Source organism: Pelobates fuscus, chromosome 7 (genome assembly GCF_036172605.1).
Source record: "Pelobates fuscus isolate aPelFus1 chromosome 7, aPelFus1.pri, whole genome shotgun sequence".
Lineage (NCBI taxonomy): Eukaryota > Metazoa > Chordata > Amphibia > Anura > Pelobatidae > Pelobates > Pelobates fuscus.
The window spans coordinates 47,969,082-47,983,205 of NC_086323.1; the positions used below are offsets into that span (position 1 = coordinate 47,969,082).

The 14,124-nt window shown below is 37.9% G+C and overlaps 1 protein-coding gene across 1 annotated transcript; it reads left to right on the plus strand.

Moving 5' to 3' along the window:
• The first annotated feature begins 1,772 nt into the window (after positions 1 to 1,772).
• On the plus strand, positions 1,773 to 9,235 carry BSND (barttin CLCNK type accessory subunit beta). Its single transcript, XM_063427267.1, has 4 exons — positions 1,773 to 2,080; positions 4,969 to 5,057; positions 5,927 to 6,169; positions 6,709 to 9,235. Exons 1-4 carry the CDS (start codon positions 1,904 to 1,906, stop codon positions 7,115 to 7,117), a joined length of 918 nt encoding a protein of 305 aa, XP_063283337.1. The 5' UTR covers positions 1,773 to 1,903; the 3' UTR covers positions 7,118 to 9,235.
• Positions 9,236 to 14,124: the final 4,889 nt, after the last annotated feature.

Sequence of the window (14,124 nt, forward strand, 5' to 3'; positions counted from 1 at the left end):
AATTTTGTATGTGGACATATGTATATTTCGTATTATTTTTATTTATTTATTTATACATAGATATATATATCATTACATTCTAAGTGTATTTTGATATAAATATATATATATCAATATCAAAATACTGTTAGAATAAAATTGAATATATATATATAATTTTTTTTTAATTATTAAAAATTATTTTTATTTTTTGTTATTTATTTTTATTAACATATTATTTGTATTTTATAATAATATATATATACCATATATATAGTTATTATATATATTGTATATATTCGTGTGTAATTTAAATATAAGTGTATTTTTATATTAATATACGTATATATAAATATAAAAATACACTTAGTGTGACATTATATATATGATATATACATATATTATATATAGGTATATATATATATAATACATGTATATATAGCATATATATATATATATACACATATTATTATTTTTTTACACAGATTTTTTTTTTACACTTTATTTTTGATTTTACAGATGCAGGGAGACTGCCTGTCAGCACAGACAGTCCCCCTGCAGGCAGATACAAAGACCCCTATTGCGGTCATGTGATCGAGTGATCACATGGCCGTGGGGTCCTGATCTGCCGAGGGGGGACTGCCCGGGCAGACAGGCAGTCCCCCTGGACCGGGAGGAGAGCTGATCGCCGCCGTGGGACCGACGGCGATCAGGTAAGTTGCCCAAAACCGTTATGACGGTTCAGGACCGTCAGCGGTCCAAACGCACGTTTTGCCGCTGACGGTCCTGAACCGTCAGCGGTCCTTAAGGGGTTAAGGACACATGACATGTGTGACATGTCATGATTCCCTTTTATTCCAGAAGTTTGGTCCTTAAGGGGTTAACTCCTAAATGACAGTGAATTGAGCAGTGAAATTGCAGGGGAATGATCTATAGCTAAAGTAATTTAGGTGACTACAGTGTTCCTTTAAAAGCAAATGAAATACTGTAAGGCTCTCAAGGCATATAATGGTATCTCATGCAGAAAAATGAAGACAGTGTATTGTATAAGAGTGAGTGCAGCATAATTTAGAAAAAAAAATGCATGAAAATATGTGCTCTTGGGGTATCTTAGTCTAAGGGAAAAATGATGGCGCAAATCACAAGAAGGTAGGTGGTTTTATACTTACCTCAGCTGTGCACCTGGTAACTAATGCGACATTTGAATTAAAGAAGAACGATCCCCAAATAAAAAAGGGAGGTACCTCTTGAAATTGCGCATATTAAATCCATTGCTTATGCTAAATAAGAGCTCCCCTAAATCCTTTTGCTTATCTAAAAGCCCCCAGCCACCCCATATTTTCTGTTTAACAAAAATATTCCTGCCTAAAACAGTGTGCAAAAAAAAAAAACAGTTGTAAGAACTAAGTGAATAGCATTTAAACAATCCGTTTTGTACGATGGTAACTAAGAATTATTTCACACAAAAAAAAAAAATACACATCATTTATTTGTAGAGCATTAAAAAAAAGTAGTAAACTCAGATAATATGATCTTCAAGCTATTGCAGTGATTAATGTATACACACAACAACTTGGATTATGTCTGTAAAGGTGTGCAAGTATGTGTGCCTCCAGGGAAGGTTAAAGAGGTGTGGAGTCCAGTTTCACTCGAGTGGAAATATTGGGATAGAATTTGCATTGACTGTTCTATCTTAAAAACTGGTTGGATCAACCCTTTGCAGGATCAGATTGGTGAACTACACTAGTTGTACACTATAATACTACATATCAGAGTGACAGCGGAGAGGGACAGACAGAACATCTATTGCTCTTTAGAATTGTGTGATACCCACTCAGGCAAATGCTATTGTGATTATTCAGGATTCTATTTAATTTATTTTATTTAATTAAAAAAATATCTTCATTTTTGGCTGCAGAAAGACATGGCAGAGGATAAAACTTTTCGCTACGGGCTGATTGTCCTGGGATTTTTTTTGGTGATGATTGGCATGTTTATAATGAGCGTTGATAAGCCCCATGTCTATATCACATTTTGTACCATGGGTGTATTTATGGTGTGCATTGGAATTACCTGGAGTATATGTCAGTGCTATCCTAAGGTAGGATATTATATTCTCTGTGTTTACTGTGCTATCAATATACTGGTTTTAAAAATAACTGCTTATAAATAATGGATTATGAACGATATGCAACACCAGATTTTACAGTGACATTTTCCTATATTTGATAAAAAATTATGGAATCTGATGGGATTTTTTTCTACTGCTGTCTTTTTTTTAAGATTTTTAAGATCTTGTATTTAATTCTAACAGAGTTTAGCAACTTCTGGCCACCAATCATCTTGAAAACTAACTCCCATCATGCTAACTATTCCTGTGCCAGCTCAGATATGTTTTGTTTTACACTAATAAACAATTGTTTCAAAACTACAGTTAGATATTAACGTATTAAAGAAAAAGAGAAATTGTCCTTTTTTAATTTAACTGACATAAAAACAATAAGATGTATATGATAGTAATTTGGTTTATGAATGCATAACAATATATTATCTGATATGACCGCATATGTGCCATGTTTATTATGTGTTATTTTATTTCTGGTAACATTTATAAAGCGACTGGACCTTATATATGGATGATGAGTTTTATACGTCACAAAATCAAGTTTTCAGAGAAAAGGCAGTGTTTACATTGCCCCTAGGGAAACCTCCAAATGGCCACTGGAGGTGCTTCCTGGGGGAGTGCTGCACAGTAGGCAGCTCTGCCATTCAGCGTCCCCACGCTCTGCATGGAGACGCTGAATATTCCTCATAGAGATGCATTGATTCAATGCATCTCTATGAGGAGGTGCTGGTTGGCCCCGCCCCCTTGTCGATTTTAGCCAATCCAATGCTTTCCCCATGGGAAAATCGCAATTCTGATGATCATGTCACCAAGGGGTCATGGCCAGCGCCAGCGGACCCACACGGCGCTGGAAATAAGGTGAGTTTTATTCACTTTTAAGGGGGGGGGGGGCAAGCCACCTGAATGGTGGGTTTTGCACTATAGGGTCAGGAATACATGTTTGTGTTCCTGACCCTATAGTGTTCCTTTAATGTAGTTAGGTGTATTGTCCACTTACAGCAGATTTTGTTTTTGTCATATATTTTTTTATTTTAAGTTTTTAAGTGTGAATTGTAATATGACATGTACAATGTCTATAGTTATTGCCCTGTTTTGGTACATCAGCAAAGTATAATGTGCTTTAAAAAAATGACACATTTGAAATACTGTGAATCATTTCCTCCATCCGCCAGGGTCTCGGGAAACTGATTCAACTCAGAATGGGCACAGGACAAGACAAGGGTGCTCATTGGCCCCAATGTAGTATACACTGTCAATAGAACCCTTGGCAGCTTATAAAAGACAGGAGGAGGAAATCCTGGGAATTCGCTATGGCGACCACACTTCAAAGATCGTGTTATATGCAGATGATGTAGTTCTGACACATTCTAATCCAGAAACATCTCTATTGGCAGTTTTGAAATGCATTCAAGTAATTCATTCTAGTGTCCCGATTGACCAACTACGTAGATTGGGAGATTCTTACTCATTTAATTGGTTTAAGAATGAAATGCTTTATTTGGGGATAAAATTAAGTTTCAATTTGTTTAAGATGCGTATGTTTTTTTTTTTCAGCCTGACCTCTGTCCCATTCTCCTGGGTATTTATTTTGATAACAAACATGCAGTCATTCTGTTTTGGAAAACACTAATGCAGAACAACTAGAACATTTAAAAATGCTATAAACGTGTCATTAGCAGAGGAAACAAGAAAAAACCTTAGTACTTAAATAGGATTGGATTTTCCTCGCACCTGTTTTCTCCACATTATGTGTTTATATTGAAAGGACACTACAGTCCCCAGAACAACTGCAGCTTATTGTATTTGTTGTGCTGAGTATAGTTAGTCACTGCAGTCTTTTCAGAGGAAAGGCAGTGTTTACATTACAGCCTAGGGACACCTCCTGTGGCCACTCCTCCTACGGCCACAAGAGGTGCTTCCTGGGTCAGTGCTGCCCACTGTGCAGTACTGAAGTTCAACGTTACCATGATCTGCGCAAAGCATGGAGACACTGATCTTTCCTCATAGAGATGCATTGATTCAATGCCTCTCTATGAGGTGATGCTGATTGGTAGGGAGGCATTTGGAACCACCTCCACCCCGCCTCTTTGTCAATCTCAGACAATCTGATGCTTTCCCTGTGGGAAAGCATTGGATTGGCTCATATTATCAATTCTGATTATGCAAGCCAAAGATACGGAACGGGTCGGGGCAAGTGCCTGCAGACCTGTGGAGAGCTGGAAGTAAGGTAAACTTTAACCCTTTCTAAGGGAGAGGGGGAAGAAGTCACCTAAATAGTGGTTTTAACACTATCTGGCCAGGAATATATGTTTGTGTTCCTGAACCTACAGTGTTCCTTTAACCCCTTAAGGACACATGACATGTGTGACGTGTCATGATTCCCTTTTATTCCAGAAGTTTGGTCCTTAAGGGGTTAAAGGGAACTCTGTACCACTGCTGATTTCTTTTAAGCAGGATCCATCAATACCCACACTGGCTTCCTATAAAGTTTATTTGCTCCTCCTGCTCATATAAATGAAAAATAGTTTTTTAAAAGCTGGAGGGCTCCATACATCTGCAGTAGACCACAAACACTGAAATGGGTAGACCACAAACACTGGAACCCATTGTCTTTCTAGCGATTGATAGCATTACTCATACAAGATGCAGGGAATGAGATGGACATTGTATTAACATTACAAGAGATTTTGCTCCTGCATTGACCTCCTCATTACAGTGCATTCCCACCCAGCAGTCAAAGAGTTATAATGGGTTTTAATAAAGCAGGCTCAGAATGCTTTCATTATCAGACCCATAATATCTTGTTTTAATCATTACATGCCTGATGTTTATCTTTTCTTTGACCTTCTTACTTCGTTTTCCAGATCACCTTTACTCCTGTTGATATGGAAGCCGCTGCACTAACAGAGAAGAGTTCAGGATACCCTTATAATGAAAAGCCGGAGAAACCTTGGTACATCTAACTAACTTTTCATTATATCTTATTATAAACACTGGCATTACTCATCTCCTCATCCAATTCAAGGTCAAATATTATTAGGATGTGTAAAATGGAAAGTATGCAGGTAGATTTCATCTGAACCAAAGGAATGTAAACAGAAATAATAAAATACAAAATAATAAACACTTTAGTCATAACATTCAGTTCACGGAAATAAAAAGAAACCAAAAACATAAAAAAAACAAGCACCCATAAATTTAACTTCTTCTTCGTAACTACCCATTGGTGAAAGTTAACTTTATTGAACATCTGGTTAAAGCAGTGTGCAGACTGGATCCTTTGACTGTTTTGGACCATATTTATTATTCTGGGTGAACCCAACGTCTTACACCCCTTTGTTAGGTTCAAATGATTATTTTCCCACTATATGTTATTATAATAGACCAGGGCTTGAGTGCAGTGGGGGTGACGATCCTTTTCTAGATGGAATTCCTTCATTTTCTACTCTGCTGTTTAAGGACTAATTCATATATATATATTTATATACCAGCCAATCAGGCACAGAAACAGATTGACTATCTGTGTGAGTTTAAAATAATTTATATTCGTATAGACTATTTAGACCACAATGACAGTGAACTCTAGTCATTATGATTCTTAGAGTAAAACAAATAAATAAAATCATAAAACTTCCTGACGTTGAAAAAAATTAATTTTTAAACGCCTGTTATACTTTGTTTTTATTATATGATTTTATTTTGATTTATAAATGGAAGGAAGGGAGTCGGGAGACAGGACTTGTGTATAAGTAAACAATAAGAGAGGAATTATTAAGATCCTGATGTATTTTAACTGCTACTTCTGTAACTTATGGTTTGTAGGTCAACTACTCACTATACCACTAGTAAGGAGGCGGAACGCTTTGAAACATCTTTGCCATCGTATGAGCAGATTGAGAAAAAAGTAGAGGGACCTGCTGAGCCAAAGGGAGATCTTTCCATCCCGTCTTTCATGCAAACTACGTTATCAACCGGTTCAAAGTCTAAGCTTCAAGCCATGGTTGAAATTCACGAGAATTTAATTGATGTTACAGGAATACCGAATGGGATAGAAGATATAGAGTGGTGAGTAGTAGTCTTCTTAGAAATGTGTACTGTCCCCGGGCAATATGGCACAATGATTCTGGCTAGACCTGTATGTAAACAAAGGAATATGATGTGACGGATATTTAAGCAGAGGTCAATGTCAACCAAAGAAACCTTGAAAAATGAGCAATGAATCAGATTTACCAAATGCCTTTATTTTCAAGTTAGATTCCCTTCCCTTTTCCTATTTTGTTAACCTGATATCCTCTAGGGAAGTTATAGGAATCAAATAGAAAGTCTACCTTCACCCTACAATGCTATTTGGACCTGGCAATCTGAGGAGAACCAGGATATGGGCAAGAGATATTTCCCTAGATCCTTCCTAATGCACTGTATTGCAAACTATTAAATTAATTAATAGTAATTTCATGTTGATTATACCTGTAGGAAGCAGGTGCTGTTGGGTAAACTCTCTACACTGTTTAGAGAAATCTCTTGTTAGTGATAAGAGGTTGTATAAAGCGTAAGAAACATTGCGGCTAATAATACCAGAACATTCTTTGTTCATTATTTTGTAGCCAGTCAGATGATCGGAAAGCTGCTCCCCTTGCATTGGTGGAAGGAGACACTAGCTCATCCTCTGATGACAGTAGCAGTAGTGATTCCTCTCTGAAGAGCTGTGATGCAGTCCAGAATGATGAAACCAAAAACGATATAAAAGAACTTCTGGGAAGCCCTTACTCTGGTGAAGGGCTTACCCTTATAGATGCATCGGCACCAACGTATGAAAGAATAGGTCCATCTTTGGAACAAGTTAGAGCTTTAGGACCAAACTGGGTGCTGGGCGCTGACGGAGAAGAAGAATTTGTGCAAGCTTTGTTTTTACCTGAGCACACGCAAGAACCAGAAATAGATGAAATGTATTACAGATTGGAAGATGAGCCAGATAATATATTGATTGCCGGAGAATCAGACTTGGAACAGTGACCGCAAAGCTGATAATAAAAACTAACAATCTCTTTTAAACCACAGATGAAAAACAATGCCAAATACTGGATATCTATAAATTTCAAGTTATACTCCTCAGTTGTGATTTTTTCAATGGGTTACTTGCAAAATTGAAAGAGTCCATGTTCAGTAGCTTAAAAAGCACTCAGAGTATTTCAGAAGTCCCTTAGTGTGCTCCATGCAGTGTGCTCAGAGAGAGGAGGTTGGCTGCCTCGCCTAATGGCCATACAGTGCTGGTACAAGGAATTCTATTACTTGAACCAAAAATCCACATTGCTGCCAGCCCTCTTATATCATTTATACCTTCAGCCTATTTTTCCTTCTCAACTTTGCTTCTCTCCTCTGGTATTTCCCTGTTATCTCTCTCGGCTCTCTGTTAGTGTTTTTTTTTTTTAATTGGTTAACTGTGTGTGGTGGCTGTATGGGATGACTGTTTGTTTGCTATGTGTAAAGCTGTGCACTATGTTTGGGGTGGCTGCTTGTGGGTAACTGTATGTTGTGGAGTGTGTGAGAAACATAGAAACATAGAATGTTACGGCAGATAAGAACCATTCGACCCATCTAGTCTGCCCAATTTAAGGCTGTATGTATGGTGTATGGGAAGACTGTGGGAGTGGGTTGGCTGTCATTATGTTTGTGTTGTGTGGCATAGGTTGTTTACGTTGTGTCTAGTCTGTCCGTGTGTGTTTTTCAAGGCTGTGTGTGTTGCGTGTTGCCTGTGAGGTGAGGATGTTGTGCATAGGATTGTGTATGTGTGTAGGGAGGTTATATCTTTGAGGTGACTGCATGTGGTGGGTGGATGTGTCTAGAGGGATGTGTGTTTTAGCTGTGTGTTGGGAGGCTCTGTGTATTGTGTGTAGGAAGACTGTGTGGGAAATGCTGTGTCTGTAGGGTGGTTGTGTGTCATGTTGGTGGCTTTGGTTGTGTTTTCTGTAGAGGCTCGGTATTGTTTGTGGGGTGGGAAGGCTTTGCGTGCAGATTCTGTGTGTGGGGAGGCTGTGTATATTTTGTGTGGGTGGTTCTTTGAGTTCTATGTATGTGTGGCGAGGCTGTGTTTGTGAGAAGGGTTTGTCTGTTGAGGCTCTGTATGTTGTGCGTGTGTGAAGGCTGTGTATTATGTCCAGCCTTCCTAAACAATACAATATTAGTTTTAAAAACTTCATACACCATGTGTTTTGAAGCCGATACTATCTTTCTTTTCTGTGAGATAAGACCTGCAACCTCTAAAACTACATCCACAGCTCTGCAAGAAAGTCACTAAAGCCCTCCCTGGATGTGTCTTGATGTGCTCACCTGGCCGTAATTGGTGGTTAAACAAATATTTTAGTTTTTCTTATATTTTGCAGTCCTTGAAAAAAGAGCAAGTCACTGCATACTTCAGGAACAAGTAGATCTGACCAAGTGTCCATAAATAAGGGATGCACCAATTCAGTCATGTTGTATACATTTATTTAGATATATATTTTCCACTAGTTTATATCAATGGTTTTACAGCAAAATATTGAATGGCAGGCTGTGACAAATGGTTCTAGTTGCTAATCCTAAATTAAGGTAAAGTAAGGCAATTCTCACTCCAATAAAGCTAATTAGTAACTCCTTCATGTTGTACATTATTACAGATATTGTATAATATTGCATTGTTCTAATAATTTACAAAACTCGTTTAGCAAGATATGTGAATTTTGATTAGTATTTTACAGGTTAATTATCAAAACAGTTTACTGGCTAAAATTATAGTTAACATTTCAAGTTTAAAGTGTTAATTTGCATATTATTATTTATTTAGCACCAACAAATAGATAGAATATTCTGTTGAAAAGTATACCAACAGAGTTATTCATTAAGGTGAGAATTCAAAGTGAATTTTAAATTTATGATCTAAGCAGTCGAAATTGAATTTTTAAATTCACTTTGAATTTTCAATTTAGTAAATATCCCTTATTTAAATTTTGTGAGTGCAGCAACGCACTTATTAAATTATTATTATTAAAGGAAATTTCGTACTGCTTATAAATTGTGGAGTCGAGAAAAAAAAAGCTATTTATCTGGAGCTTTTTTCTTTATTTGTTATTGAATATGAAAGGATATAAAAAGAGAATTAAGAGAGAAATTATTTAATTAAGAATGTTCTTCATTATAATCAGCTTAGATTTTTTTAAATAAATAACTAATGTATAACATAAAGTAATACTTTTTTGTATATTTATATGTTTATATTTAAGATTATTTCGTAAATTCATGAATTAACACTTATTCCTAAATAAAAAATGTTCAACTTTCATAAAAACAATCACTCTAGCTTCTTTTATAGCTCTACTGGTAGTTCAAGTATTTTTCACTGATTAATTGTAATACTATTTGGTATTATATAATTTCCACGTTTTCATTAACTGCTGTACAGACACTTCTCACTTACCGACCTGGTTCCGTTGAAAACAAAACAAATTGGTCGGTAAGTGAGGATGCGCTACAGAGCATGCGCACCAGTGCAGGTCAATGTTCAGGGAAATTTCTCCGAACATAGACAAGCGCACCAGAGCAGAGAATCCCTCATATCTATGTTCTGGGAACGTTCCCCCAAACATAGATTAGAGGGATTCTCTGCTCTGGTGCATTTTTCTATGTTCAGGGAAATCTCCCCAAACATAGATTTTAGGGATTCCCTGCTCTGGTGCGCTTTTTTATGTTCGTGAAAATTTACCCGAACGTAGACATACGCACCAGAGCAGGGAATCCCTCTAATCTATGTTCGGGGAAAATTCCCCAAACATAGACCAGCTCTCTAAAGTGGGGAATCCCTTGAATCCCCACGCTAGAGAGCTGGTTGTAAGTGCGAGCCATCATAAAACAAGTATGCCGTAAAGTGAGGACCACCTGCATTAGATTTTTCACCATTTTTCCCATTAAGCATGTTCCTTTAGAAAATAACACACATTGCAAATTCAGGAATCATGTAAAAAATATAACCTATATATTCCTATTTTTACTGAATTGAACCCTTTGTGGAATTTGTATAACACGCTAACCCAGCTCAGACCTTCCTTACTTCCTCTTTTTTGGCCAGTACCTTTCCTTATCACTCCCCATTTGTTTCTCAGACTCTCCGCCTGCTTATATCCTATTATTAGGAATCCCTTTCTTTATTTTCCCTTAATTTTCTTCTCAGTCCTGGCTTCCCTCTTTATCTCCCTTGTGCTCGTTTTATTCTTCTAACTCTGGCATTCTGTGCTGGATCCCAAGCATCTTGTAGATGTTGTCACAATGTCTACCAGCAGGTGAAGCAGAGCAGTAAGAAGGCACAGCAGTTCTAACCCTCTGTTTTGTGCAAGATTTATTTTGCCCCCTCCCCCTCACCCTTATCACAAGGGTGGCCAAAAGATAGATCCTCACCTGTTATACAACTCCCACAATGCTTTGCCAGCTACCATTTTTCCATCCTTGCAGAGGTGTATTCAGCACTGAGCAGTGTTTGTGTGTTTGAATGTAAGCATGCTTTGTATGAAGTATGTGTAAGTTAATGTAACTGTGTTTGTATATAGTGTTGGCATTTGAATGCAGGCATGCATTTGTGTGTAGTGCTGTTATTTGAATGCAGGGTTGTATTTATATATAATATTGGTGTTTTAATACAGAGGTGTGGATGTATGTAGTGATGACGTTTGAGTGCTGGGATGTGTTTGTATGTAGTGTTGACTTTTGAATGCTGGGGTGTGTTTGTATGTAGTGTTGCTGTTTGAATGTAGGGATGCATCTGTATGTAGTGTTGATGTTTTAGTGCTGGGGTGTGTTTGTATGTAGTGTTGATGTTTGAATGCTGGGGTGTGTTTGTATGTAGTCTTGACGTTTGAATGGTGGAGCGTGTTTGTATGTAGTGTTGATGTTTGAATGCTGGGGTGTGTTTGTATGTAGTGTTGATGCTTGAATGTTGGGATGCGTTTGTATATAGTGTTGACGTTTAAATGCTGGGGTGTATTTGTATGTAGTGTTGGTGTTTGAATACTAGGGTGCGTTTGTATGTAGTGTTGATGTTTGAATGCTGGCGTGCGTTTGTATGTAGTGTTGATGTTTGAGTGCTGGGGTGCATTTGTATGTAGTGTTGACGTTTGCACGTGACCGTTTTAGAACAGTCTGATGTCTTACCGCAGAAACTACCACCCAGGCCTCCACTACTGTTTACTCTGCATTGCAGCCCTTATCTCAGGACAGCTAAGCTCTTGCTTACTTGCCTCCAGCTCTCCATTGTCAGTTGTGGTGAGGTGTGGCGCCCAGCAGCACCTGAGTAAGAAGTCAAACCGATCTAAAATGGTTTGGCTACATACATTGGGGGCGCCACGGCACTCCTGGCATCATAACCACTACAGTGAGGTGTAGTGATTATAATGCTTGAAGTTATCCTTAAAACTGGGAAGCGGAGTACAAGAACCTTTGTTTCCTATAATAGATGCGTACTGGATCCTTCATTTCGAATAATAAAACAGATTGAATTGAAGGAAAATAAAAAGATGGTGAGTGAAGAGAAATGTGATTGAAATGATGTGACAGAGCTTCAGTACCTCCGTCAAAAGTTTCTTCAAGCTGGAAAAAAAAGCACTGAAGTGGCTATAGCCCTTTCCCCAAACAACAGACGACACTTGGTGAAAATGCACACTCATTTATACAACACTCAGATAATTCACATACAATAGAACACACAACTCAAACACAGTTCCTCATCTAGTCCGCTTATTAAATACATTAACAAACAGAAACTTGAGATAATACAATTAGCCTCCTGACATCTAACCAATGAATATCTTGTCTGGGGAATACAAAATCTACCACCCCAGGTCTCTCCAAAGAAGTTCACCCACTACCAGGGTGTCAGATAGCTTTGTGGTTCCCACTGCCTCTAGTGCAAATATTGTCTTCATGAGGCGTCGGGGTCTCTTTAAAGATTTACAGAGTGCAGCTGCAAAAGTAACTAGTGAGGAGGTCCAGGGCGTTTCAAAGGTTTCCTCCGAACCGAAAGGTCGAAAGGTATAATTCCCGGGATTCCATATTACTATCCCCAAAGATGGGCAGGAATATTGTACTGGATGGAGTGTTCCGCATTCCTAAACTGAAGAAAGCACCAGAAACGGCTACAAGAGATGTGGTGATGCACTTCCAGCAAAACAAAGACTCCCCAATACGCCTTCGAGAACATGACACTCACATTCTACACAGACATGTTGAGAGGCACGCTGTCCTGGAGAAGATCGTTCCACCCATAGACCATAGTTCTATTAAAATAATATAAAAACCTGAGCTCACAATAGACACAGAAACTGTTTATTTTGTATTGTTATGATTGCCATTTGCTGCACTACCTGTACGACAGTATTTATTCTATGACGACATCCTCATAATTTGTGAGAATGAGGATCAAGAATTTCAAAAAAGAAATGAAAACTATTCTTTTCTTGCAACTTAACCCACGCCAGCAAAAGAGTTAAGCACTAAATGGTTTCATTGTGGTGCCAGATAATAAATCAATGAAAATGACAGCAATTTGTGATATCCATAAATGCACAAATGCTGGGGGAACATGTTAGTGTGGGAATTTATATCTAACAGCTAATAATTCTGGATTGCTATTGTCTGAGAAAATTATCTCATCAAAGGTGATTTATCTCCTAATACAACAATCAGTGCATTGATGGCTGCTTGCCATCTTCGGCAACACACAGGAATCTGTACACTGTAAGCTACATCAAAATACCTGATGGGAATTAGTTCTAGTTACATATAGTGACAATGTCATGGTGATTGTCCTTTCACCATCATAATATATACAGTACTTGTATATACATATATACTGCAGTTTATTTTGCAATGTAGCCATATTGTTTATTTTAATATGGACAATACTAAAACTGTACATTTTGATATAAATTAACTCTTAAGTTCCTGTCGTAACCTCTATCCATACTAGCAATGAGTGCAACAATGGACGGAACAGGATTACTGGTGGCCAAGTTTGCCCCAAAGAAGCACATGCTACACTGCATTATTTAATGTGTGCTTACTAACTAATAGAGGTCCTGTTCTGCAGTACCCCCTCCCATCAGTCATCTGTAGGGCACAACAAGCTCCCCCTAAGGACCTTGGGGGTACAGTATACTGCTTATCTTTCTCTTTTGTAAAAATGATTTTAAAAGGTATACAAATATTGTCCTACCCCTGCCACCAACTGTAGAGGTCTGGGTCTTCAGCCCCAAAAGCCTCACCCCAGCAATGTTTATGGTTTCACTTATGCTATGTGATCAGTGGAATTGTTTGTAGACCTAAACTAATTATCCCTTAAAAGTCTGCTGGACAGAGGTTTATGGAATATGATCAGACTCTAAAGACCAGCATGAGACGCTTCTGATTGGTTAGGCTCTTCCTGTTGAGGGGTGAGTCTACCGCACTTGCTATGCAAGTGCAATAGAAAAAGGAACCTTAAAGGGTATGTTGTTTCTTTTTTCTTTTTTGTATTTTATTAATTCATTACCTGCATATTCCTTTAATGCTATAAAGTGTGCATCATAATAGGAACACATACCCTTTAAGAACAAGGACCGTACACAACAGAAGGTATCCACCCACATCAACACTGCCTCCCATGAAAGGTCCAATGTCTTTAGGCCCTGCATTTTAACAAATGACTTCTCACTGTTGGATGCTAATAAACTTTGCAAACAGGTGCCGAACCCAACCACCTGAATTCTGCCATGGTGATAGAACTGGATTCAGAATTCTCAAGATTTAAGAAAATTTAACAAGGTGTTTACTGGGAATTTATGTTTCCATAAAGTATCCTGGGCACATTACGCTGCCCATCCAAGGACTGGTTTGATGGTAGATATTGTATAAACAATACTGCAGAACAAGTGTGTCTATAATAAACACTGAATGCGAGCCAAGCATTTCCCGGTGACCACTGTGACCTTGACACAGGTTTGAAAACACAGACAGATTGAAGA

Bases quoted from the DNA above. Each gene is read 5' to 3' on its own strand.
- BSND (XM_063427267.1), top strand. From the start codon at position 1,904: ATGGCAGAGGATAAAACTTTTCGCTACGGGCTGATTGTCCTGGGATTT. The intron at 2,081-4,968 runs GTAGGATATTAT...TTCGTTTTCCAG, and splicing joins TATGTCAGTGCTATCCTAAG to ATCACCTTTACTCCTGTTGA. The intron at 5,058-5,926 runs GTACATCTAACT...TATGGTTTGTAG, and splicing joins GAAAAGCCGGAGAAACCTTG to GTCAACTACTCACTATACCA.